At 49.1% G+C, this 23,323-nt stretch overlaps 3 protein-coding genes across 13 annotated transcripts in view; 2 read left to right on the top strand and 1 right to left on the bottom strand.

Moving 5' to 3' along the window:
• The window catches only part of PPFIA4 (PTPRF interacting protein alpha 4), a 48,477-nt gene extending 45,975 nt beyond the window's left edge, over positions 1–2,502 (top strand). For 5 of the 6 annotated variants that reach the window (XM_063115116.1, XM_063115115.1, XM_063115113.1 and 2 more), the window contains one exon: positions 193–1,274. Coding sequence is in view for 1 of the 6 variants with exons in the window: in XM_063115115.1 (XP_062971185.1) it covers positions 193–242 (50 nt within the window). In the remaining 5 variants the exon portion in view is untranslated. Of the gene's footprint in view, positions 1–192; positions 1,275–1,962 lie in introns of those variants that run through there. The other variant, XR_010024924.1, reaches the window with a different exon arrangement.
• A 4,738-nt stretch (positions 2,503–7,240) lies between these two features.
• MYOG (myogenin) lies at positions 7,241–10,148 on the bottom strand. The gene is made up of 3 exons (XM_063114250.1): positions 9,598–10,148; positions 8,756–8,837; positions 7,241–8,137 (listed from the first exon to the last, which is right to left on the bottom strand). The coding sequence occupies exons 1-3, from the start codon at positions 10,141–10,143 to the stop codon at positions 8,016–8,018; spliced, it is 750 nt and encodes a 249-aa protein (XP_062970320.1). The 5' UTR covers positions 10,144–10,148; the 3' UTR covers positions 7,241–8,015.
• The window catches only part of ADORA1 (adenosine A1 receptor), a 79,535-nt gene continuing 64,709 nt past the window's right edge, over positions 8,498–23,323 (top strand). For 2 of the 6 annotated variants that reach the window (XM_063114248.1, XM_063114243.1), the window contains exons 1-3: positions 8,498–8,680; positions 11,633–11,718; positions 12,110–12,266. Coding sequence is in view for 1 of the 6 variants with exons in the window: in XM_063114249.1 (XP_062970319.1) it covers positions 8,676–8,680 (5 nt within the window). In the remaining 5 variants the exon portion in view is untranslated. Of the gene's footprint in view, positions 8,681–8,939; positions 9,056–11,632; positions 11,719–12,109; positions 12,267–23,323 lie in introns of those variants that run through there. The other 4 variants (XM_063114246.1, XM_063114245.1, XM_063114247.1 and 1 more) reach the window with 4 other exon arrangements.

Here is a 23,323-nt window from a genome sequence, read left to right as displayed (position 1 = left end):
GCCGCCCGCCTGGCCCTGCTGCTTCAGCCCTGCTCACCAGCACTGCCCAGCTTGCCCCTTCCTGCTTTGTCTGGCCTGGGGTGCTTTGCACTGAGAAGCATGCTGCAGATCCGCAGATACCCTGCAACCCTGTCTCCTAGAGACTGACTCCCGACTCACAGCAATGCTTGTCTCTCTCTCTCTCTCTTTTAGCTCACTCCCATTATCTCTACGGACACATGCTCTCTGCCTTCCGGGACTAGCCACTGCCCCCAGCGCTGGCTTCCTCCTGGGTTTCACAGGCTCGCAGGCCCTGACCCCTCCTGCTTGTCCCCCTTCCTCCCACGGCTCCTAGTCTCGTCTGTGACTTTCCAGTTGCCCTGGATCTCATAATATATTCGTCCACCTCCTCGGCATTCCACTACCCTGAGTCCCACCATGTGTCCTTTGTAAGTCTCTGGTGGATGTGGTTGGGGTCTCCTGGAGTTGTGGAGGCATCCAGGGTGTCCATGCTTGGGATTCTGGGGCAAGGAGAGAAGGGCAGCCCAGGGCAGTATGACTCCACCCTCCCTCTTCTGAACCTAGTCTGGTATTGACTGCAACCTTCACCAGGACCAGGATCCTGGGCCAAGAGCTGGGAAGGTCCTTCCTTCCAAGAAAGGGGCGCTTCAGACTCTGCTCTGCTTGGGCTACTCCGGCTGTGGGGAATGGTCTGACAGCTGGTTTTAGCACCCCCAGTGCTACCCCTCCCCTAGCCTCTCACCACAACTGCAGCTCCTGCCTGTAGGACCTGCTTGGGGGCTGAGAGGGGCTGCACAGGCTGCATTCTTAGGCTGGGAGGAGGAAGACAGAAGTAGAGATTCCAGGCCCTGGCTTAAGCTGAATCCCAAATATGAGTTTGGGAAGAATCAGAAAGACATGGACCCTTGAGCTTTGGGCCAAGAGTGAGGATGGGGAAACTCTAATCCCCTCTACCCAGTGAAAGGTGCAGGCAGACTAGGCAGAGGGAGAGCTGGTGGCCTCTGGCGGGTAGCCTTAAGCCCAAAAGACAGTGGGAATGCCCTTGCACCCACCATAGGGTTTAGTTCCTGCTGGGCTGGGGGAGAGGAGCTTGTGTGGATCTTGGCTCTGGGACAGGACAGATCTAACCTTGTACTGCTGACTTTGCTCACAGCATCCCTTCCCTTGCTGTCCCCCGCCACCTCACTTATTTAGTAATCTCAGTCCCATAAGAATGAACCTGATGGGTAGGTTGAATGTACATTGACCATAAGATTAAATTTGGGAGAAAAGCAGTCTGAGGTTTCCTTCCTCTGACTTCCCAGGAAGAAAATAAAGCTTCTCCTTTAGTGAATCATGTTCCAGATCTAGGAAATCCAATGTTGGTGAAGGCAGTCACTCTCCTGCCCAGCCCTTGTACAGGGCTCTTTTGGTGTGCAGGGACTGTCTCCTCCAGAAATTCCTAGGATCTGCCCAGCTTTCACCATTTTTAATTGCCTTCCCCAGCAGCATGGTGGGAACCAGGGCTGAGGGCTGCAGGTCCTGGTTTGGTAGGAATATTATTCCCAAGAAATCCCTCTTCCACACCCATTCCCTCATCCTTCCAACGTGCCTGAAACTGTTTGGGACCCATATTCAGGGTGGGTCGGTGGAACCTAGGGCTTCATCAGAGTGAGAGTAGAGAAAAGCGTCTGGAGCATGTTTCTTGGAGAGGGGCCAGTGCAGTGCCATCTTCCAGGTCGCTGGAGCAGCTGGTATGCAACCTGATCAACTTGGGTTCCGAGCAAGGGCCAGGCTAGCAGGTGGGATAACCAGTCAGAGCACCCTGTCCAGAAGGAGCAATGGAGCCTGGTGGCTGTGCCAGGGCTTAGTAGAGGAGAGGCTCACTGGTGGTGGGGCTGCGTGGGCTCTCTCCTAGGCTTGGGCAAGGCAACCACCTGCCCTTGCTCTCCCTCATTGCTCCCAACCCTCTCCGTCCATCAGGCTGCTGGGATTGGAGATAGAGAAGTTATGGAGCAGAAAATGAGTTGGATGGAGAGAAAGAGCCCCCATCCCTGGGTAATGGATGCTAAGATTATGGAGAATCCCTAAATTCCTAAGATTGGTGGAGATGAGCATGACAAGCCTGTCTTACCCCTTCAAGGAACTCTCCGTGGGCTGGCTATACGGGAGATCCAGCACAGCCTCTCTTCTCTACAGCTTAGCCCCATCGTGGTTGGCTATGTCATAAGGCAGCAGATGGGCGAGCCAGGTTCATTCAGGGCACCTTGGGAAGTATTGCAGTGAGGTGATGGAGGCGAGAAATCTGTGCACACAGTGATGGAAGGCTGTCGTCTTGGTGGATCCCTTGCTTCATAGTCAATATATTTTTTTGATTGGAGAGTCGCCAGTGACCCAAGCCCTCCTCACCAGCCTCCTGTATCTCATCAGGTCCCTTCTCAGTACTGTACTGGCTCAGTGCATCAGGAATGGGTGTGTGGTGTGTGTGGGTGTGAGTGTGGGTGTGTATGTGCCAATAAACAACCTGGTTTTAAGACAATGTACAAATGGTCTCTAATCTTTGTTTTTAAACTTTGAGCTCACTTGACATGTCTATCTTCTCACAGTCCTAAGGGCTACTGTACTCTGGGAAGGAAATCTCATAGTTTTGAAGACTTATAGTCAATATTCTCTTTACTTATATAAGCACAGGATTGATGGGGAGGTTAATATTGGGGTTGCTTGTGCCCAGAGAGTAAAGGATGAAGGAGGGAGGAGCCTGACTGCTGGGCTTGACTGATTTCTCTCTCATCTCTGCTCACCTGGTCACACTTCCTCTGCTGGTACTCTTTCACACTGCTCCCAGAGTTAGTGCTCCTAGATGCCTCCTGGTCACTTCTCCGCGGTTCACACTTTCAGCAGCCTCTAGATCAGAGGTCCAGCCCCTCCTCAGTGGGGCCTGAGAAGCCATTCATGACTTGGCTGCTTCACCCTCTCCTCTTCCTGCCAGTCTCAAGCCCGCCTAACTCAGAAACGTGTGTTACCCAGCCCCGTCAGCAGGAGGCAGCATGACCCTTCTCGCCTTGCCTTTGCAGCTTTGGACCTTCAGGCCCACTTCAAGCATCACCGAGGATGCATTGCCTGCCCCTGCCCCGTAGAATTAGGTGAGCAGCACCCCTTTGGTCCTGGAGCACTCTAGGCACGCTGCAAATGCTGCAGTAACAGCAGTCTCCTTGTCTGTCTCACACTGGGCTGCAGGGTTGCTCCTTGAGGTCAGTCTCGTTGATCTCTACATCCTAGATGTGCATACTTGAATGAATAAATGAACCAACCTTATCTCAGAGGGTTGTTAATAAGGATTAATATTAATAAAAGCTAAAAATTACTGAGTACTATTGTGTGCCAGACACTGTTCTAAACATTCTGTCTTCGTTCATTCCTACTACTATGACAAAATATCTTAGGGTAACTTATAAACAATAGAAATTTACTTCTCACAGTTCTAGAGGCTGGGAAGTCCAAGGTCGAGGCACTGGCAGAGTCGGTGTCTGGTGAGGGTAGGCCTGTTCCTCATAGATGGCACTTTCTTGAGGTATCCTCACATGGTGGAAGGGGCAGAGGGCAAAATTGGCTCAACAAGCTCCCTTAAGCCCTTTTGTAAGAGCACTAATTTCATTCATTAGGGTTGAGCCCTCAGGGCCTAATTGCCTTCTAAAGGCCCCACCTCCTAATTCTATTGCACTGGGGATTAAGTTTCAACATTAATTTTGGAGGGACACAAACATTCAAATCATAGCACATACTAAATGCATTAACTCATTTAATTCTCACAGCCCTGGAATCTATTATCCTCATCATTTTATAGAACAGGAAATTATAAGACTAAGATCACACAGCTGGTAAAACACAGGTGTGGTTCTCAAACCCAGGTCTTCCTGACTCTACTGCCTTGCACTTAACTGCAAAATGTATGTTTAAAGGCCTGACCCAGTAACAGCAGTGCTTTACAAATGTTACTTACTTCTCTTTTAAGTGTACACATGCCCCTGCCGCTGAGCAAACCAGTTACCCAGCTTCCTTTCCCCCATTCCTGTGTCTGTACCACTTTGTGGTCCTTGGCTTCTGTGAATCTCCGTGGGGCCGTGTTTCTTCAGCTCACGTAAATGGTGAACTCCCCTTCATACAGTGTCACGCACCGTGCATTCTTGTATCCTCTCCAAGGCTGACAGTGCCAGGATGGCAGAGTCCATCGGCACAGATGACAAGATGGGAGAAAAGCAAACTGAACATAGCCCAGTGATGGCAAACAGTCAGGGAAGGTGCTGGCTTCATGCTTTCTGGCCTCTGGGGGTTCCCTACCACTCTCTCCATAATCAAAGGTAGAATTGATGAGCCGTGGTGACCAGCTGGCTACAGGAATGAGGTCTTAAGGGATCCAGGAAAACTACCACTTCCCTGTGTTGCTATTCCCTGGGGTGGAGGATGCGGAATGAGCAGGTTTATGTGGAAATGTGTTTGGTTTTGGACGTGCTGAGCTTGAGATGAGATCCCCAACATCATGTTTCTGTCAGCATTTGTAGAAAAGAGAGAAGAATCTAGGTTTCTTTTCTGGAACACTTTTCTCTGCCTCCTCTAGAAATGTTCCAAGCAGAATGAGAGGCAGGGAGTCTGGGCCTGGGTGGTGACCTGTGGCAGAGGGAGGACAGGGATGCAGCACAGACAGAATTGTGGGGGCCTAGTGATTTGGGTTTCCACACGGGCCTGGGCTGTGCTTCCTTAGCCGAGACCCTAGCTCAACTTGGAGGCTTCCAGTCCTCTCCCAGAGCTCTAGCTCACCTCCAGGCTTTTCTGCCCCAGCCTGGATCCCGGAAGCTAGGAATTTGGAAAAGTCCAAGGGATGTGACATGTTGGGGATGGTGTTTTTTCCATGAAACAGCTACCTGAGTTGAGGGGGCTTCTCTCTTCTCCCTCTCTCTTATCCCTCCTCTGCCCTGTGAAGTTGGTCCACCCACCTTCCACATACCTGCCGCACTTAAATAGATTTTCCAGTCTGCCAAATAAATTACTTTGAGAAGTTAGATACCTAAGAATGTTTATTGGAGTGCAACAAATAGTACTTTAAGCATTCTGCAACTCACGTTAGTTATCTGAACACTCTAATAAGTTCCTATTTACACATTAACGATTGGAATGTCAATTTTAACTAATTCTTATCTTTTCATTCTAGTAGATTCCCTAAAGTCCATTATTAGGCAACATTTGATTAACCCAGCTTGATTTATTGTAGGTGCTTCCACTGAAGAAAGAAATTAAGCTAATTTCCCTAAAGAACTCCAATTCATTATTCATTAATTGGAGTCTTGTCTGTAATTCTATTGTGCAGGTTAAGCATTTGTTAATTTAAGAAACTGTGCTTTGATGACAATTGTTTATTCTGTGAATATAATAAGTGAGGCTGGGCTCGTACTTGGGAAAGTTTGCCACTCATGCCTGTGAAATTCCAGCGAATTGTTTCTCCCTTAAGGACTTAAAAGCAAAGGAGACTTTGACAAAGACTGTGACAAAGTAAGTAGACAGTGACTATACCTGACATGGTAGGGATCTAGTGACTCTAATGGCCATTGCTGAGGACTGTGTATTCTTTTTAGAGTAGGAATTGGAACCTCAGTTTGCAATTGACAAGATGACTGAAAAGGAATAGCCTTAAAAAAATAGATCCGGCAGCCCCAGAGCGGGTCAGCTCCTTAGCAGAGTTGAGCACCCTTCTTGGCCAGCCCTAGCCTGCAGGAAGAAGTAGGACACTGGGTAGGAGTTGATCCGCACTAGGAGCTTGGGAAGTCCAGGGCAGAGGAAGTGAACCTGAGGGGAGAAGATGCCCTTTGAATGTGTAGTTCAGTGTTTGGGGTGGGTAATAAAGGACCAATTGTAGTTTCTAGAGCCAAAGCATGGCAGCCAGCCTTGATACCCTCCTCATCCTCAAGGGCAGTGAGTCAAGGTTGAGTCAAAGAAATGACCTAGGTATTCCTCTCCAGCCCCTCCAAGAGGGAAAGACTGTACACTCAGTGACACAAATTCAAAAAGAAGAAATTCCCGCAAAAGAGGGGCAGACAAGGCCAATTTGTGATTCCCAGTAGGTCCATCCCTGACTGGTTGTTTGAGACAAGCAGGCCCCGGGGCAGGTCCTCCCTTCTGCACCATTTTCTGAGTTCTGTGAGCTGCCTCTGAAGCTTCCTTCTCACCCCCACTCCAGGAGCAAAGTCAGGAGGGCTGGTGTGTGGGATACCACCCAGCTAAGCCCAGAGCAAGTGCAGAATGGTCACTGGAGCCTCATCAGTAAAACTGGGTTAAGTCAGTTATCAAGGGCCCCCAAATTGTATGGGGGCTGGGAATGTACCATGCTGTGAATCCCCAGACTTCTGTAATGATTGTGAAACTTATGATTTGTAATAAATCAGACAATAGCATGAAGAAGTTGGAATTAATAAAGTTTTTAGTAGATTTCATGGTCCATTCAAATTCTAGCTTCTGTTGACTCCCCAGTTAATCCTTATGTAATCTATTCCAAAATCTGTGTTCTCAATTCTCCACCCACCTTCTCCTCCTTAGAAGCCAGCCTTTGAAAAATAGCATCCCATATGAAGAGAACCCCAGCTTCTCTTCCTTTGATTGGTCTGTGTGAACCCTCCCCGCTCCCCCAGCAGAATCCCCTTTATGATCTGAGCGGTAGGCAGGGACTAGAGTCCCCTTCCACCTAGAGGGAATAGAAGAGTGTGGTGAGGGGACATGCTATTTGGCTTACAAGAAAGTGACAGTGTCTGACCCCACTCCCTCTGATTTAATCATCTCCCACTTTTCTACAGCGATGAGGGAGGGGACACCCACAAATTCCCAGGCCCCTGACTGTGGGCTGAGCACTGGGCATGTGACCATGCTCAATTAATTGGAAGCCAGTGGACCTGTTGGGAGATAAGATGGAGTGCAGCAGACTGTGAACAATGTCTGTGAATCACAGTGCAATGTAGCGCTCAGCAGGTTTTCCTGTGTATCCTGAAAGGATTTCTGTGCAATCAGGTCTTCACCCAGCTATGGACCAGATCCGCCCTGCTTCTGCAAGGGGTCCCCAGAGCCTAGAGATCACCAGTAAGAGGGTGCCTGCAGCGCTTTTGGAGCTCCACTCCCTCTTGTCCTGGGAAGCCCTAGAGCTGAACCACTGAATGGAAAGGGCCAGGCTGTCAGTCATTCCCCTCCCTTAGTATCAGCACGGACACTCTTCTAGCAACCAGTCTTTATTCATTTTTTAAAAAAGGAAATCCAAATAAGTTAGCAAAAAGAAAAAGAAAAAAAAAATACAAAACAATGGCAAAACCACACAATGCTTAGTTAACAAAAGAAATCACCCCAAGAGCCCCCGCCCCCCTTTCCTGCCTGTCCCCAGCAACTTCAGCACAGGAGACCTTGGTCAGATGGCAGCTTTACAAACAACACACAAAACAAAACAAAACAAAACAGGACATAAAACCACTGGAAGTTTCCCAATATTCACTGCAAAGGCTTGGCCCCCCAGGGACTTGGGAACAGAGACTTGTTCCTCTCCCTTTCTTCTCTATTCAGGGCAGGCCCAGCCCAGCCACTGGCATCAGGAACAGATCAGAACAGGAGACACACACAGCTTGTCCAGGTCAGGACGCTGTCTTTGTCTTTCAAACTGTCATTTGGGGCATGGAATTAGAGGCTGCATTATGATAAAAAGGAAACTCCTGAGTTTTGCCCCTGAGTGGGGGGCATACACGAGGGGGCACTCTGGTCCCCTGCTTTATCTCCCTAGAAAGGGGATGCCCTGTGCTCTAAGGAGCCAGCTAAATGAGGGCATCCATTCCCTTGCTGGTTAGTGGGTTAATCTTATATGGATGAGGAGAGGGATAGCCTGGCCTATGGTAGCCCAGGGCTCGCTTCCTGGCATCAGGACAGCCTGGCTTAGGAGGCCTCTATTGCAGAAGTGGTGGCATCTGTGGCCAGCTTGGGGGGACTTGCATGGATGCCCGGCCTGACAGACAATCTCAGTTGGGCATGGTTTCATCTGGGAAGGCCACAGACACATCCTCCACTGTGATGCTGTCCACGATGGAGGTGAGGGAGTGCAGGTTGTGGGCATCTGTGGGGTCAGCTGTGAGCAGATGATCTGTAAGGAGAAGGTGGTCAGGGTGTTACCTGGGCAAGGAAGGGGGTCTTGAGGCCCAGAATGGGGGATATGACTCTTGGTGTGACACAGGTCCTCCAGGACAGATGGGTAAGCAAAACTCGGGAGTCCTACTGCCTAGCCCCTGCCTTTCCCAATGCTGTGTGTGTGTGTGTACACGAACACACACATGCACATGCATGTTCCTCCTCTTTGAATTCCTCTAGCGCAGTTAGGATTTGGAAGCAGCTATTCCGAGGTGGAGCCAGGAAGGTGTATTCTCAGAGACTGGAACTGCCCTTTGCTGGGCTCAGTGTTGCAACACTGACTCAGCAATTCCCAGGGACCCCTGGGGCAGGGACATTCTCCTCTCCACTGAGAAGGTCAGCCACCAAGCACCAGCTGAGGAGCTGCCGGAGGCTGTGACCACTCTTTAGCTGGTCAAGGCTACAGGGAGGCCTGTGGCCTCGCAGCCCACTATTTGGGACCCTGGGGTCAGCAGGTCCCTGGATGGGCCAAGAGAAGAGGACTGGAGCACGGAATGAGGTAAGAGGGGAGAACTGGGCCTAGGGAGGAACTGAGGGATTTGAGCTGAGGTTACCAGGGTCAGGCCTCTCTTACCTCCTGGGTTGGTGCTGAACTCCAGCGCGCTGCCCCACTCTGGACTGCAGGAGGCACTGTGAGAGCTGCATTCGCTGGGCACCTGCAACACAGGGCCAAGGCCCAAGATCAGGGCACAGCCATTCCCCAATGTGTCTCTGCCTAGTCCCAGTGGGCAGAAGCACCTGTGGTGGGTTGGAGGGTGGGCCACAGCTGCAGCCCTCTAGCCCAGGCCACTGTCTTCCCCAGATCTTCACCACTGGCTCCTTTCAGGTCACAGAGGGCCTGCTTCCAGGCCTTTCCTGGCTTCCATCCTGGATGGTGCGTCTGCCCTCACACGACACCAACTTAAAGGGGTCTCTGGTTTTCCTGACCCTGGGGATAAGGGTGACAGAGGCAGAATGTCTGGCCCGACTGGGGTCACTTCTGCACAGGCCTGCTGGAGTTCCAATGAGACTGAGTGGGCTTTCTCTCTGTTGAGCCACACCCAGGATGGGGGTAGGGTGGCGGGCAAAGCCATCTTCTCTGGTGTACTTAGCTGGCCTTTCACTCAACTGACTCAGGCACTGGGATTAATCCTCACCCTTACCCAGACTGACTGTGGACTCGCTCCTGGATGCCTTCTTCAGTCCTGTGCCCCCGCCCCATCTGCACCTCCTCCCCACTGCCTTTCTCTTGTCTGGAAAGAACAGGAGGTCAGCCGGACAGTCCTGACAAAGGAACGGGTCTTGCAGCCCCCTAAGACCCTGCCTGGCATCTACTCCAACCCTCTGACTGAGCCCCCCCCATGGGGTCTCGTGGCTGTCCAGGTGCCTCCCTCCAGCCCCTACCCCTGGGCTAGGTGGGTGGGGGCGGCCACTTACCCCCGGCTGGGGCCCGCCCCCGCCTCGGTAGCGCAGGTCACGCTCCTCCTGGTTGAGGGAGCTGAGCAGGGCCTGCAGGCGCTCAATGTACTGGATGGCGCTGCGCAGGATCTCCACCTTGGGCAGCCGCTGGTTGGGGTTGAGCAGGGTGCTCCTCTTCAGGGCCTCGAAGGCCTCGTTTACCTTCTTGAGCCTCCGCTTCTCCCTCAGTGTGGCCGCCCGCCGCCGGTCCACGGACACCGACTTCCTCTTACACACCTTGCACGCCCACGGCAGGCACTGGCCCGGACAGTGCTCGGGGGTCCCCAGCCCCTTGTCTTCCAGGGGCCCGTGGGCCTCGGGGCTCAGGCCGAGCTCAGTCCGCTCATAGCCTGGCGGCTCGAAGCCCTGGAGGTGGACAGGCAGGTAGTTCTCCCCGTCGTAGAAGCGGGGTTCCTGGTAGAAGTAGGGGGAGGTCTCATACAGCTCCATGGGGTCGGAAAGGACTTGTTCCTGCCACCAGCCCCCAAGCTCCTGCAGCCCCTCACGCCAACTGCTGGGTGCCATTTAAACCCTCCCCGCTGGCATGGGACCAGAGATAAATATAGCCAACGCCACCGAAACCCGAGCCCCCTCTAAGCTGTTGCCGCACATCAAGACCTCACAGTGGATTAGGTGCCATCCCCTTCCCTGGCCTGCACCGCCCCACCCCGCCCGGCAGCCTGCCCCGGCCCGGCCCGGCTCCTGTGCACGGGTCGGGAGGCCGTCGGCTGTAACCTGATTAGTTTTCATTTCTCTGCAGCCCTCGTGGGGCAGGGGAGGTGGGGGCGGACACATTCCCCTCTCATCTGCTCCTTTCAATTACTCCCAGCCGGGCGGCCTGCCTGCTCTCCCCTCACTGGCCCCGAGGAAGCCCATGGGTGTCGGCCGAGGAGGGAACAACCAAGGGGTAGGCTTAGGCTTAGGCTGGGGCTTGGGCTGGAAGGGTCCTTCGTCCATCTCCAGGCTTCCTGACAGCACCTCGGCCACACTGTATCAATCAGATGAGACGCCTTTAAAGACCTCCCCCCCCCCCCCCCAAAGAATGAGGCTGCTCCAGATTGTGAGCATGCTTGGGCACTCAGTGTCCAGGGATCAGAAGGACTGAAACTCAGAAGAGCAAAGGATTCAAATTCTGGGTTTCCAAAGCAGCATTGACGTTGTATGTTGTCTTCCGTCTCATGTGACGGGGGGTATATTGAGGGAAGACAAATGTCTTTTTTGTTTTTTTGGCAGGGATCAGGGGAAGTTTTCTCTTTAACACAGCTTGTCGGGGTCAGAGCGGGGATTAGAACTTACAGTCTACACACTGCCTCCTCCTTCCCCACAGTGGCAAGGTCAAGACCTATTAAGTATTTGTTCACTTCCCTTTCTCACTCTGGACCACTTATTTGTCCTCCTGTGTCGCCTCCTCAAGTCTTTCCTGCCCCATTCAGACACCAGATTTTCCTACCTCTTTACCATCAATGGGGGTAGGAAAGGAAAGGAAACAGAGAGATTCAAACAGTTTAAATCTCCGCTCTCCTTGACCACTGGCGTGGTTGTCCTGCCCCGTCCTGTCTGAGCCTGTAATTTTATATGTACCGGGCAGGTGGAAGAGGGATATGTAATCTTCGGGCTTCTCAGTCCATGGCCACCTGTCAGTTGAGCCCTCAGGGTCTGAGGGGACCAATGTCTCCCAATGCAGTGGGCAGACCTCAGATACCAGCAGTGAACAAGGCTGTCTCAGGTCTGGGATCGTAGGAGGCGCCAGGGAGTGTCACTATCCTTGACCTTACCATCTAGAGGACCATGATGGTCACCTCATCTTACCCAGCCCCTGGTGCCCAGATTCTCTCCCCAGGTGGTCATTTTTCAGCTTTTGCTAATGTCACAAAACAGCCCATTCCACTGACATGCGGCTTTGGGATCCTTCCGGCCTTTGAGCAGCAATCTGCTCCCTGTCTTTTACCCTTTGGTCCCAGGTTTTGTCTCTAGGACAGTTTGATCTGTCCTGCTATCCCTCCTTTCTTGACAGATGAGACTGATATTATAATTTCAAACCAATGGCAATAAGAGGAAGAGGAACTGTGCTGGGGACTTGAGGAAGACTTCACAGGGGAGGTGAGATCTGCACGGAATTTGAGGGACTGGCTTTCCTTCCTCCTGTTATCCATGGTGAGGAGCCAGGAAAATTCTGGTGTCCTTTTGGGGTAGGAAACAGAGGTGAGGATTGGACACAGCTGGATGGTAAAAGAAGCCCAAGCATGATGAAGGGGAACACTGAGGTCTTAATTTGGTTCTAACCAGTGTGATAGAAAGTGGCTGCACGGATACTGTGGGTTCTTAAACCTTGCTTTGAGCCTGACCAGCTGGGCTGAAAAAGAGTATTTCCACTCCCACTCCCACTCCTACCAAAAAAAAGAAAAACCTTGCCTCAGTTTATACTCTAGTCCTGTTAGCCCTGAGAAAAGCAGTGATGGAAACCTACAAATTGTGTCTTCTGTCCTTTCAGGGTTCAACCTGACTTACCCCTAAACCGTGTGTCTTCTTCCTCTAAAATGGAAGCAGAATGGGCTTATTCTGGGATGGTTTCCAGGATCCTACTGTCTAGATGGCGAGCACGGACACTGAGCTGTGAATACTGAATTACAAGGCAAGGGAGAGCTATGGTAATTCCACAGTGGGCACGGGTGCCAGGATCAATTGCAAACAAGTGGGTTCCTCAAAAGTGTTTCAGGAGTTTATAGAAATGCAAAACCCCTGAAGGCTGGGCCTCTGTGGAAGGCTTGTCGGGGAGGAGTGCGTTGGGCTGGGTCTTGGAGAACAGGTAGGATCTGGATGAGAAGAGGAGACGGGAAGGGGACACTGGGTAGGTGGGTTTGTATGGAGCTCGGGGTTCAGTCAGTGGGTGATTGGAGACAAGCCTGCAAAGATGGGAGGAGGCCCTGCTGGGCATGGAGGGACTGGAAGTTGAGGCAAGGGGACCACACAGAAGAGCATGACAGTAACCCAGGAGTGAGATGATGAAGGGCTGAACAATCTGCTCAGAGGTAGGAGGGCAGATTCGATGGGGAAAGGAACCATGTTTCATGCTGGCAAAGGATGGTGTGTGCCTGGGATAAGGGAATGATGGTTGTATTAAATGAAAAGGCATTTGGCACATGGAAACTTTAGTCCCTTTTTAGTATTTTTGGTAAATATTAGTCTGTTTTCTTGCTTCGTCTTCTCTTCCACTCCTGGGTTCCCACCTATGCTTAGCCTCCCAGTTCTCCCCCCAGGTTGTCCTTGCCTCCAAGGCACCAACCACAAGAGCAGCCATGGAGGAGGGAAAACCCGTCTCCACTCTGTGCGTGTATATTCATTTGTTCATTCTTTCAATCAAGAAACATGTATTGAGCACCTTGTGCCAGGTGCTGGGGTCACTAGCGTGAATAAGATATGGTCTCTCTGCCATTAATGTCCTCAGTCAAGAAAAGGAGATAAGTACAGAAAGTCATCTAGCTAAGGTAGAAAGTGTCAGTGATAAAAGAGTAGGCTTGAAAAATACAATCCACAGAAGGAATTTGTCCATACAGTCCTTCATCTGTTCAACACATATCTGCTGAGAACTTACTCTGTGTCAGTCCCCAGGCTGGGACCAGACTTGGGGTGAGAGCAGTGAGAAGACTCAGTCCCTGTCTGCAAGAAGCTCTGTGGGCTGTGAGTTTGGCCCTGTGTCTCTATGATGTTTGCCTCTGACCAAACGGGAGGGCAGGGCTGGGAGGTTAAGGTGACCTTGTGTGTCTGGGTTTCTATGAACCCCCGTCTGTAGATGTGTTTGTGTATGTCTGAGCAAGGTGGCCCGGGGACCATGTCAAGGCCCAGCTGTGGGGCACAAACCCTCGCAGGACTGAGATGACAGGGCAACCCAGGTGCCCTTGACTGTTCAGAGCCCCGATGGGGGCACTGGCCCTTTACTTACCTTGCTCTCTCGAGACAAACAGTGGAGAAGCCGCGTCTAAAGGCTTGGTCCCCGCCCCCCTACCCCCCCCACCCCCCCACCCCCACACATCCCTCCACCCCTGCAAGCTGCCCTCTGATGGATGGGAACACATTGGTGCCAAGCACAGAACAGCCTTTGTGCTCCGCCACCAGCGGCGATCCATCAGCTCTAACCTGACAGCAGGGCGTCCGGCCCTAATCCCCACCCCTGCTGGCTGGGGCACACGGGGGCCCCCTGTCCCAACTGTAGCCTCCTCCTCCAGCAGTACTGCTCCCTCCAGAGGAAGCCCTTTTCCCCTGCTGGGGCTCCAGGGCCAAGCTGGTGGCTCCTTCATCCCGACTGTCTCAACTTGATTCTGTCCATTTGCATGCTGGGCTGATCTCATTTGCTTGGTGGCGGCTGGATTTCAAAATGCTCAGAAATCTCCTTCACCTGCTCCCTGCTCCTTTCTTCCCCTTCTGCTGCATAGCCAGTCATGGATTTCTGGCCTCTAGCATCTTCTAGTCCCTGCTGACCTCGTGGGTGGGCTGACCTGGGCTGCCAGTTTGCTTGGCTAAAATCAAAGCAAGTTTCCCATTCTGGAGTCTCATGTGCTTGGGAATAGAAAATCAAGGCGAAGGGTCTGGAAGGGTAGGAAACTCTGGCTTCTCCAAACAGGTCCCACCATTTGTTTTCCTAGGCTGGATCTCTGGGCATTATGGGGGACAAGGTGGGGGTTGGGTGGCGGGAATGTATGTGCATTTCAATGGGACATAGATGAATAAACATGACATGCAAATCAGTATTGATGATTTGTGGGGCAGTAGCTTTGCAACTGGTGAGAACTGATCACAGAATCATAGACTGTCAGAGCTGCAAAGCATTCAATTATTGGCTAGTCCACCTTTGTTCTACACATGGGAACAAAAGACCCAGAGGAGGGAAGTAACTTGCCCAAGGGTGCACAGAGGATGAGTGTCAGAAGTGTGAGGGGTGTCTGCTCTTGGACGGCCTGAGCTTAGGCCTTGGAGCTGAGTCCAGGTGCCTCTTCTCCCTCCCTGTGGCTGGCTGGCAGGTAAGGGTGCAGCGAGTGAGCACACACTCTCCAGGTGGGCCTGGGGCCACAGGGAGGCAGACAGTGAGGAAGTTGGAGAGCTTTAATGGAGAGTTCAGGGAGACATCAGGAGAAGTAGTGATGGAAAGATGAAAAGATACAGAAGAAGCGGGAGAGATGGGGCCTGGAGAGGCTGCAGGGAGGCCTGAGGGCTGAGGCAGAGGACAGGTTTGGAGGCAGATGGGACCAGGGCTGAGATGTGCAGAGGATGGGAGGGCCCAGGACTCTGGAGGCCTCACATTGTTTCCATTGAAGACTGAGCATCAGATAGCCACTGGGAAATCCCATCCCTGCCTGGAATCTGGAGCTCAGAGCCAGGATCATTCTTCAAGAATCTCTGGCTTTGGAGCAGGAGAAGGTGCAAGCCTGGAGGCAGAAGGGGTTGGGTCTGAGGAGGGTGGGGGTCAAGGGAAGGTGATTGGTGGGGACAAAGAAGAGAGCTGGTTTTAAAAATAACCAGAACCACATTGGAGTGTGTGGCAGTGTGAACCTGGGGGCCTGGCTGTGGTGGGGCCTTTGGAAATATGGATGAGGTTTCTTATGAGTATTCCACATTCCTATGAGAACAGGCCCTTCAGCTCCTGGTTAGGATCAATACAGGCAGGAAGTTAGGGGAAAGTGAAAAGGAAACCCTGGATAAGGAGTCTGGACACAGTGCTGTCATGTCTCCTCTCTGGTTCTCATTTTCCCCACATGTAAATCAAGATGCTGGACTGAATGACCCAAATGGCCCTTTTCTTCCTGACTCAGTTGTGGGTCTGGGGGAAGTGCTCGTGGAGTCAGGACAGGAGGACAGATGGAGAGTTGTCTGAACCAGGCCTAGCCCTAAAGACTGGACCAAAAGAATCAGAGAGGACAGTCTTCTTTGAAATGTGTTGTCCTTTTCTTTTCTTTTTTTAAAAAGATGACCGGCAAGGGGATCTTACCCCTTGACTTGGTGCTGTCAGCACCACGCTCTCCCGAGTGAGCCACAGGCCGGCCCTGTGTTGTCCTTTTCCATCTCCACTTCTGCTTCCACACTAGGCCTCACTGAAAGGTGACCAGATAACCATTTCCACCTACCTGGAACTGCCTGGCATAGCTGTGTCATACTCACCTCTGGACTCAGCCCCCTGCTTTTTCCCCTACCTTGCCAGCCACCCCCCTGCCCTCTCTGTGGGTTCAGAAGCCCTAACATGCCACCCCACCCCCCTTCACTCCTTGGACTGCTTCTATTTCTGCCTCTTTGACAAGTTGTGACATATTTGGGAGCAGCTGCTGCCTGGGTGGAGATGCCTTTGCTTTCCTCCCAGCTCTGTCCTCTCCTCCCCAATCCCTCTCCCGACAGCTACCCCTTCTCAGAATGTGACCCTCCCTGCATTCTCCTCTCTGGAACTCAGACATTCAACTTTTCCTAGGATTCTGCAGGGGTGGCCAATGCTCTAGATGCACACAAAGGGATTCTTCTGGGATAGAAAATCAGGTGGCCAGGGGTGAGGGCGGGGTAGGATTTCTTCTGCCAAGTTCCAAGCTGTGTGGTTTCAGGAAAGTCTTTTCCCCCTTTGGGCTATATTTTTCTATCTTTAAAATTGGGGTGATAAATAATGTCTTCCCTGTCAACCATTAGTAACTTCGCTACTGGTCGACTGTAGAGCATTGGGGATTCTCCGGTGCTATTGCTTCTGTTACTCTCGTCTCCTGTGAGGACTTTATCTCATTGTCCTTGTCTGCTGGCCTTTCCGCTGAGCCCACAAACATGCTGAAGTCTCTCCCATCAAAAAATCTCTCCCTTGTTCACGTAGCGCCTCAGCTGTGGCTCTGTCACTAACCTTCCCTTCCTCCCCAAGTTTCTAGATAGAGGAGTTTACACTTACTCTTTCCACTTCTCACCTCCCGTTCACTTGTCTACTCATTGGCGTCCACTTTCCCTTGTTCTCTAAAACTGCTCTTCCCAAGATGCACAGAGACCCTCAGCAGGTGTCAACTCCAGGAGATAGTTCTCAGTTTTACTCTTACTTGATCAGTTTGTGTCATTTGACCATGTTGACCATGCCCTCCTTGAAGCTCTCTGCTTCTAAGCTTCAATGACCTCTGCATCTCTTAGTTCTTCTCTGATTTTATCATCATTTCTCCTCCTCCCTTCTTTTTTCTTTCTCCTCCTCTTCTTCTTTCTCTTCATGAGCTCCTCCTCTGCCCACACTTTAAGAGGGATTTTTTAATTTAGTCCTCTTTTCTACTGTCTCACTTGGTAATTTCATTTTCTCACTTAAGTTCAACTACCATGTATATAAATGCTTGCAAAATTTTACCCATCTCCTAACTGTTATGTATTGATTACTCCCAAGTCTGTATACTCCAGGCTTGATTTCTTCCTTGAGCTGCAGATCACACACCCAAGTTTCTGGTAGATAGCTCCACTTACATGTCTTCCAGGCTCCTGAAATGAAACATATCTGTTATGAAATCCATCTACTCTCTCCTCCACAATAATATTTCCCTTATTGGTGACTGATGTCACCATCTACCTGGTAATTTCTCTTCATCTCTTATCCTTCCATATCTAATTGTTCAACAAGCCCCACAATCCCTGCTATACTCTCCATCTCAACAATTCCTAGACTCACATAGAGCAGGAATTGTTTTATTTTCCACTAGCCAGAGTGAGAGACCTCATTGAAGACATGGGGCTTTTAACACAGATTAAAAAAGGGTCACAACTTAGTGTAAAGTAAAAGCTACTCTAGATCTGCCTTCAAAAAGTTTAAAAACAAACCTCAAAAGTATCAAATTAATTTAACCACCTGCCAAAACAAAGTTTGATACTCTTTAAAGAATTGTAATAAAATCTAACACTTAATTGTGTAAAGTTCACAATGTCAGTCTTCCAATCAAAAATTATTAGACAGCAAAGAAGCAGGGAAAAAAGTGACCCATAATCAGAAGAAAAATCAGTTAATTGAAATAGACCTAGAAATAATAGGAATGATAAAATTAGCAGTCACAGCCATTAAAATAGCTAGCATAAATATGCTCAATATGCTCAAGGATCTAAAGAAAATCATAAACATAAAACATAAAGAGAGAAATGGAAGATATAAAAAGGAAGGAAAATTTCACTGGATAGGATTATGTGTTAGTTTGCTTGGGCTGCCATAACAAAATACAGTAGACTAGATGGCTTAAATAACAGACATTTATTTTCTCCCAGTTCTGCAAGCTGGAAGTCTGAGATCAGGGTGCTTGGAAGTTCAGATTCTGGTGAGGGCACTCTTCTTGCAGACAGCTATCTTCATGCTGACATGGCCTTTCCTTGGTGTGTGCATGGAAAGAGAGAGAGAGAGAGAGAGAGAGAGAGAGAGAGAGAGAGAGAGAGAGAGAGAGAGAGAGAGAGAGATTAAGGTTGGTGTCTCTTTTTATAAGGGCATTAAACACACCAGACCAGAGCCCCACCCTCATGGCGTAATTACTTCCCAAAGGCCTCATCTCCAACTACATTGGGGGTTAGGGATTCAACTTCAACATATAAATTTTGGGGGACCAAAACACTCAGTCCATTACAGATTAACTGCAGATTAGACATTGCAGAAAAAAAGTCATTGAATCTAAATACAAAGCAATAGAAACTATCCAAAATGAAACATAGTGAAAAATACACCAAAAGAAAACAAAAAGAGCTTCAGTGACCTGTGGGATAATATTGTATTGTTTGGACTAACATACATGCTATTGAAGTTTCAGAAAGGAGCAGAAAAATATTAGAAGAAATAATAGCTACAAATTTTCTAAATTTGATGAAAACTGTAGACTCCCAAATCTAAATCATCCAATAAACTCCTAAAAGGATAAACACAAAGAAAACCATACCCAGGCACATCATAATCAAATGGCTGAAAATCAGTAATAAAGAGAAAATTTTAAAAGCAGCCAGAGAAAGAGAGGTATATTATATATAGAGGAATAAAGGTAAGAATAACTGTTGATTTCTCATCAGATACTACAAAGGCCAGAAGATGATAGACGACATTTTTAAAGTGCAGAAAGAAAAGAAAACCGGTCAACCAAGAATTCTGTATCCAATGAAAATACCTTTCAGTAATGAAAGTGAAATAAAGACTTTTTCAAATAAAGAGAAGCTGGCAGAATTTATCACCAGCAGATCTTCACTACAAAAAATGGTAAAGGAAGTTTTGTAGGCAGAAGAAAAATGATACAATATGGGAACTTAGATGTACATAAAGGAATAAAGAGCACCAGAGCTGGGAAACTTGTGGGTAATTATAATAAGATTGTTCCCCTTCATTTTAAAATTTCTTTAGAAGATAGTTGTCTGTTTAAAGCAAAAATAATAATAATGTGTTGTGGGGCTTATAACATAGAAATAAAACGTATGACAACAATAGGACAAAGAATGGGAGATGGGAGTGGAAATATACTGTCGTAAGTTTCTCACATTGTATGTGACGTGGTGTATTATTTGAGGGTAGATTGTGATAAGTTAAAGATGCGCCTTGTTAACACTAGAACAACTACTAAAAAATAAAATATACATGTATAGTTAATAAGACAATGCTGGAGATAAACTGGAATATTTACAAATACTCAATCTTGAAAAAGACAGGAAAAGATGTAACCCCCCCCCCAAAAAAAAAACAAACAAAGAGCAGACAGGACACATTGAAAACTATTAGCAAGATGGCAGATTTAAACCTAACCATATCCTATAACTGCATCAAATATAGTTAGACTGCATTCTAAAAAGCAAAATACAACTACAGGCTGTCTACAAGAAACTAATTTGACACATAAAGACACAAATAAGTTGAGAGTAAAAGGATGGAAAAACATATACCATGAAGACACTAATAAGAAGAAATCTGGAGTGGCTATATTAAAATCAGAAGTAGATTTCAGAATGGGAAATATTGCCAGGGATAAAGAGGCACATTGCATAATGATAAAGGGGTCAATTTATCAATAAGACATATTCATCCTTCATCTAAATGTACATAACAACAAACCTTCAAAACCCATGATGCAAAAACAGACAAAACTGAGAGGAGAAATAGACAAACCAAAACTTTAGTTAGATAACTTTAGTGCTCCTCTTCCAGTAATTCATAGAACAAATAAAGTCAATATGGAAATAGAAGACTTGAACAACTCTATCAATCAGTTTTACCAATTGACATTTGTAGGATACTCCATCTAGCAATAACAGAATACTCACTTTTTTCAAGTGATGGAACGTTCACCAAGATCATATATTGGGCCATAAAACAAGTCTCAATAAATATAAAAATATTAATAACAAAGTGCGCTGACCACATGGAATTAAACTAGTTATCAATAACAGAAATTTCTGGAAAATCCCTTAATATTTGGAAGTTAAACTTCTATATGACCCATGGATCATTACTTATTGAACTTCAGTGCTACATGAACTGTGTCTCATTTAATCCTCTTGATAACTCCATGAAGTATTTACCATTATCACCATTTTGCAGATGAGGGCCCAGAGCTCAGAGAGGTTAGGCAGCTGGTAAGTTATAAAGCTAGGAGCAGAAACTCAGATCTGTGTCATGGCAAAGCCCAGATTATGATCAGTATGTTATTCTATGGTGAACTGGTTAGAGCCTTCAAGATGGGTGCCCCACAGAGTGGGGAGAGAGAGCTGGCTGAGTGCCCTGTTGGGCATGGGGGGCGAGGGGAATGTGCACTTGACACGCTGTGTGCCTCCTCTACTCCTCCCCACCTGCAGTCTCACCCCCAGGCTTGGTGCTCCAGAGTGTTCCCCACGGAATGTTTCCCATTGGATATTCCCTTGTGCTCTTCCCACCCACATTCCTCTGTTTTGAGGCTCATCATTAGTGATCTCTCTCTCCTTGGCAGGCTCCCGGCCTTTGGTTAGGTGCTCAATCCAAACTCCTCACAAGCCCTCCTGGCCTTCCATTGCCCTCACTCCGGGCTCCCCCACCAGATCTCAGCAGGCCTACTTTCTGCTCCAGGGCTTTCCCTGCGCCCTAAGCTCCCAGCAAGACCCGAGACACTGTGCTCCTCAGGCAACCTTGTCAGACCCAACTGGCAGTTGCTGGTCCCCTGGAGTCCACCAGGAGTCAGAGTAGCCCCAGGCTGCCCAGAACTGCCCGCTGGCGCACCTTATCTATCTCTTTTACTTGAGAGGCCCTTGAGCCAGACTGCCTGGGTTTTAAATCCTGGCATTATCACTTTCGAGGTTTGTGATTTCATATAAGTGACTTTACCTCTCTGTACCTCCATTTCCTCATCTGTTTAATAAGGATAAAAATCGAACCTGTCTCACAGTGTTGTTGTGCATGTTAAATGAGTTCCTGTTTATAAAGTGTCTGGCACCCCAATAAGCACTAACTCCATTATGATTACTGAATCTACATTCTTCTGTCCATATCTCTTCCATTAGACTGGGATCTTCCTGAGAGCAGAAATAGTACTTTTTTTTGTCACTCTATTATCCTGGATGCTCTCTGGGGAGAGGGGCTGCCTCTCCCCTAAAGAATGGGGGTCCCCTGAGGGCAGGAAATGTGTCTCCAGCATTAGACAGGGATTGTGTCTGCCCCTCCAGCTCTGAATTTCTCTGTTTGCCTGCCTCTTGGTGCCCAGGACAGGGCTGTGAATACAGGAGGCTCAGTGGAGCTCCTGGCGGTGAGGATGCTGAGGGGAGGGGCCCTGGAGGCTCTGCTCTGTGGGTAGGTATGGCAGGTACGGCCCTGGGGAGGGAGCCATGGGATCCTAGAAAGATTCCTACCCAGGGCAGTGTGACCCCAGAGAGAGTTCGGCAGTTCAGGAATGAGGTCCCAAGGCAGCTTTCAGGTGCTACTCTGACCCTAGGAAGGTGCAAGCTGGGGAGTTCTCCTAAGACCCTTCTCTCCATGCACACTACCGTTGTGAGGAAGTTCAGCCCTAAACACAATCTTCCTCCCTTCTCCTTATCAGAGGATAGGAGATACAGTATGGTATGGGGCAAAGAGCAGACTGAGATGGCATTGAATTCTGTCTCTGCCACTTGCTAGCTGCGTGACTTTTATTCATTGAATATCTTGTAACCTTCGTTTTCACCTAGGCAAAATTGTAATCAGAAAACCTTTTTCTCTGGGCGTATCATGCGCTCAATAAATGTCAGTTGAATGAAAGAATGCATATTAATTTCCTATCTTCTGGGGAGTTTAGGGAGTGATATAGCCAACCCTGTCCCTGGTAAACTAAATTCTAGCATCTGTGGCTGAACAGGTCATCAGGATGACATTTAGTTCATTCCCAGCCTTTAATCCATCCCAGGCACACATTTAAATAAGCTCCCAAAATGGAAGCCTTGGTAATGCATTCCTGTGCTTTGGTCATGAGAAAATCCCTTCTAACATTGCGTCACCTCATCCCGCCCCACCCTCAATGGCACATCACAGGCATGTCTTTTCTTTGACTCTTTTCTGTAGCTGGAACGAGGAATGTGGTAAAACTCATTGAGTCAAGAGTCAGGACGTGGATTCTAATTCTAGCTCTGCCATTAACCCCTGTGTTAACCTCCTCGAGAACTGGAAACTAATATTTACTGAGCCTCTGCTGTGTGCCAGCCACTGTGCTAAGTGTTCTACCTATATTAGCTCAGTTCCTTATAACAAGTCTGTGCAGTAGATGACAGGAGAAACGTGAGGCTCAGAGAAGTTAAGAAACTTATACCAAATCACACAGCTATTAAGTGTTTAGTTCACGTCTCCCTAACTCCAGGCTCTTTCCGTTGTGTGGTGCTGACTTCTCTGGGGGCCTCAGTTTCCTGATATGGAAAATAAGGAAATTGGATACAGTGTTCCAGATCCCTTCCAGAGTTGGCATTTTGTCGCCACCTGCTCAAGGCCTATGGAAGGATCTTAGGAAATTTCTGCTCAGCTTCCTGACTTGGTGTCCCTGCCCTTCCCTGACCTTCTCTTTTGTTTGTCTATCCCCAGGCCCTCCTTGCCATCTCCCCAGTGAGTTGGTGTGAGACAAGGAACCAAATGTTTCCTGGAGCCAGGCAGTTCCATCTGCTGCGTTCCCTGCATAGCGGGCTGTGGGAACGCTGCATTCCACCCTCCAGACCCTGGTTCCTGGAGCACTTCCCCCGAGCCACACTGCTTGTCTGCATTCCCCTTTCTGTGGGAGCTTGGGCCAGCCCAAAGCATTTGCTTTTCTGCCCCTGAAAGCAGCTGGCCTCCTGGTAGCAGGAGTGGGGTGGGTGGACTTGCTTCCCAAGCCCAGGGACTTTTCATCAGCGAGCTGTTTCCATTTCTAAAGTGCCAAGCACACCAAAGGAATTCATGCAGCCAGACATTCACTGATTCACATGCTCCACATCCTCACCCCAGCTTGGCTCCCCCATGGTGGAGACATAGCCCTGACTTCACATTTCTAGCTGTGGCTCACCTCAGCCTATGGCTTGCTTCCATGCATTTATAGGTGGGAGGTTGGTCAGGGGACCAGCCTGGGATAAGAACTCAGGGACCTGCTCTTTCTTGACTCCAGGTCCTCCTGCCCTGGTCTTTTGGTAGAGCAGCTTCCACAATATGGTATCAGGCTTTCCAAGTCCCATTTGCCTGTTCCTCACTTTTCTTGGCTGTCACCAGATTTCTGAAAGTGCTATTTCTTGATTGGCTAGTGAGCTCTCA

Source organism: Cynocephalus volans, chromosome 11 (assembly GCF_027409185.1).
Source record: "Cynocephalus volans isolate mCynVol1 chromosome 11, mCynVol1.pri, whole genome shotgun sequence".
Lineage (NCBI taxonomy): Eukaryota > Metazoa > Chordata > Mammalia > Dermoptera > Cynocephalidae > Cynocephalus > Cynocephalus volans.
The sequence above is the reverse complement of the archived record's forward strand: the minus strand, read 5'-3'. Positions and strand labels throughout refer to the sequence as shown.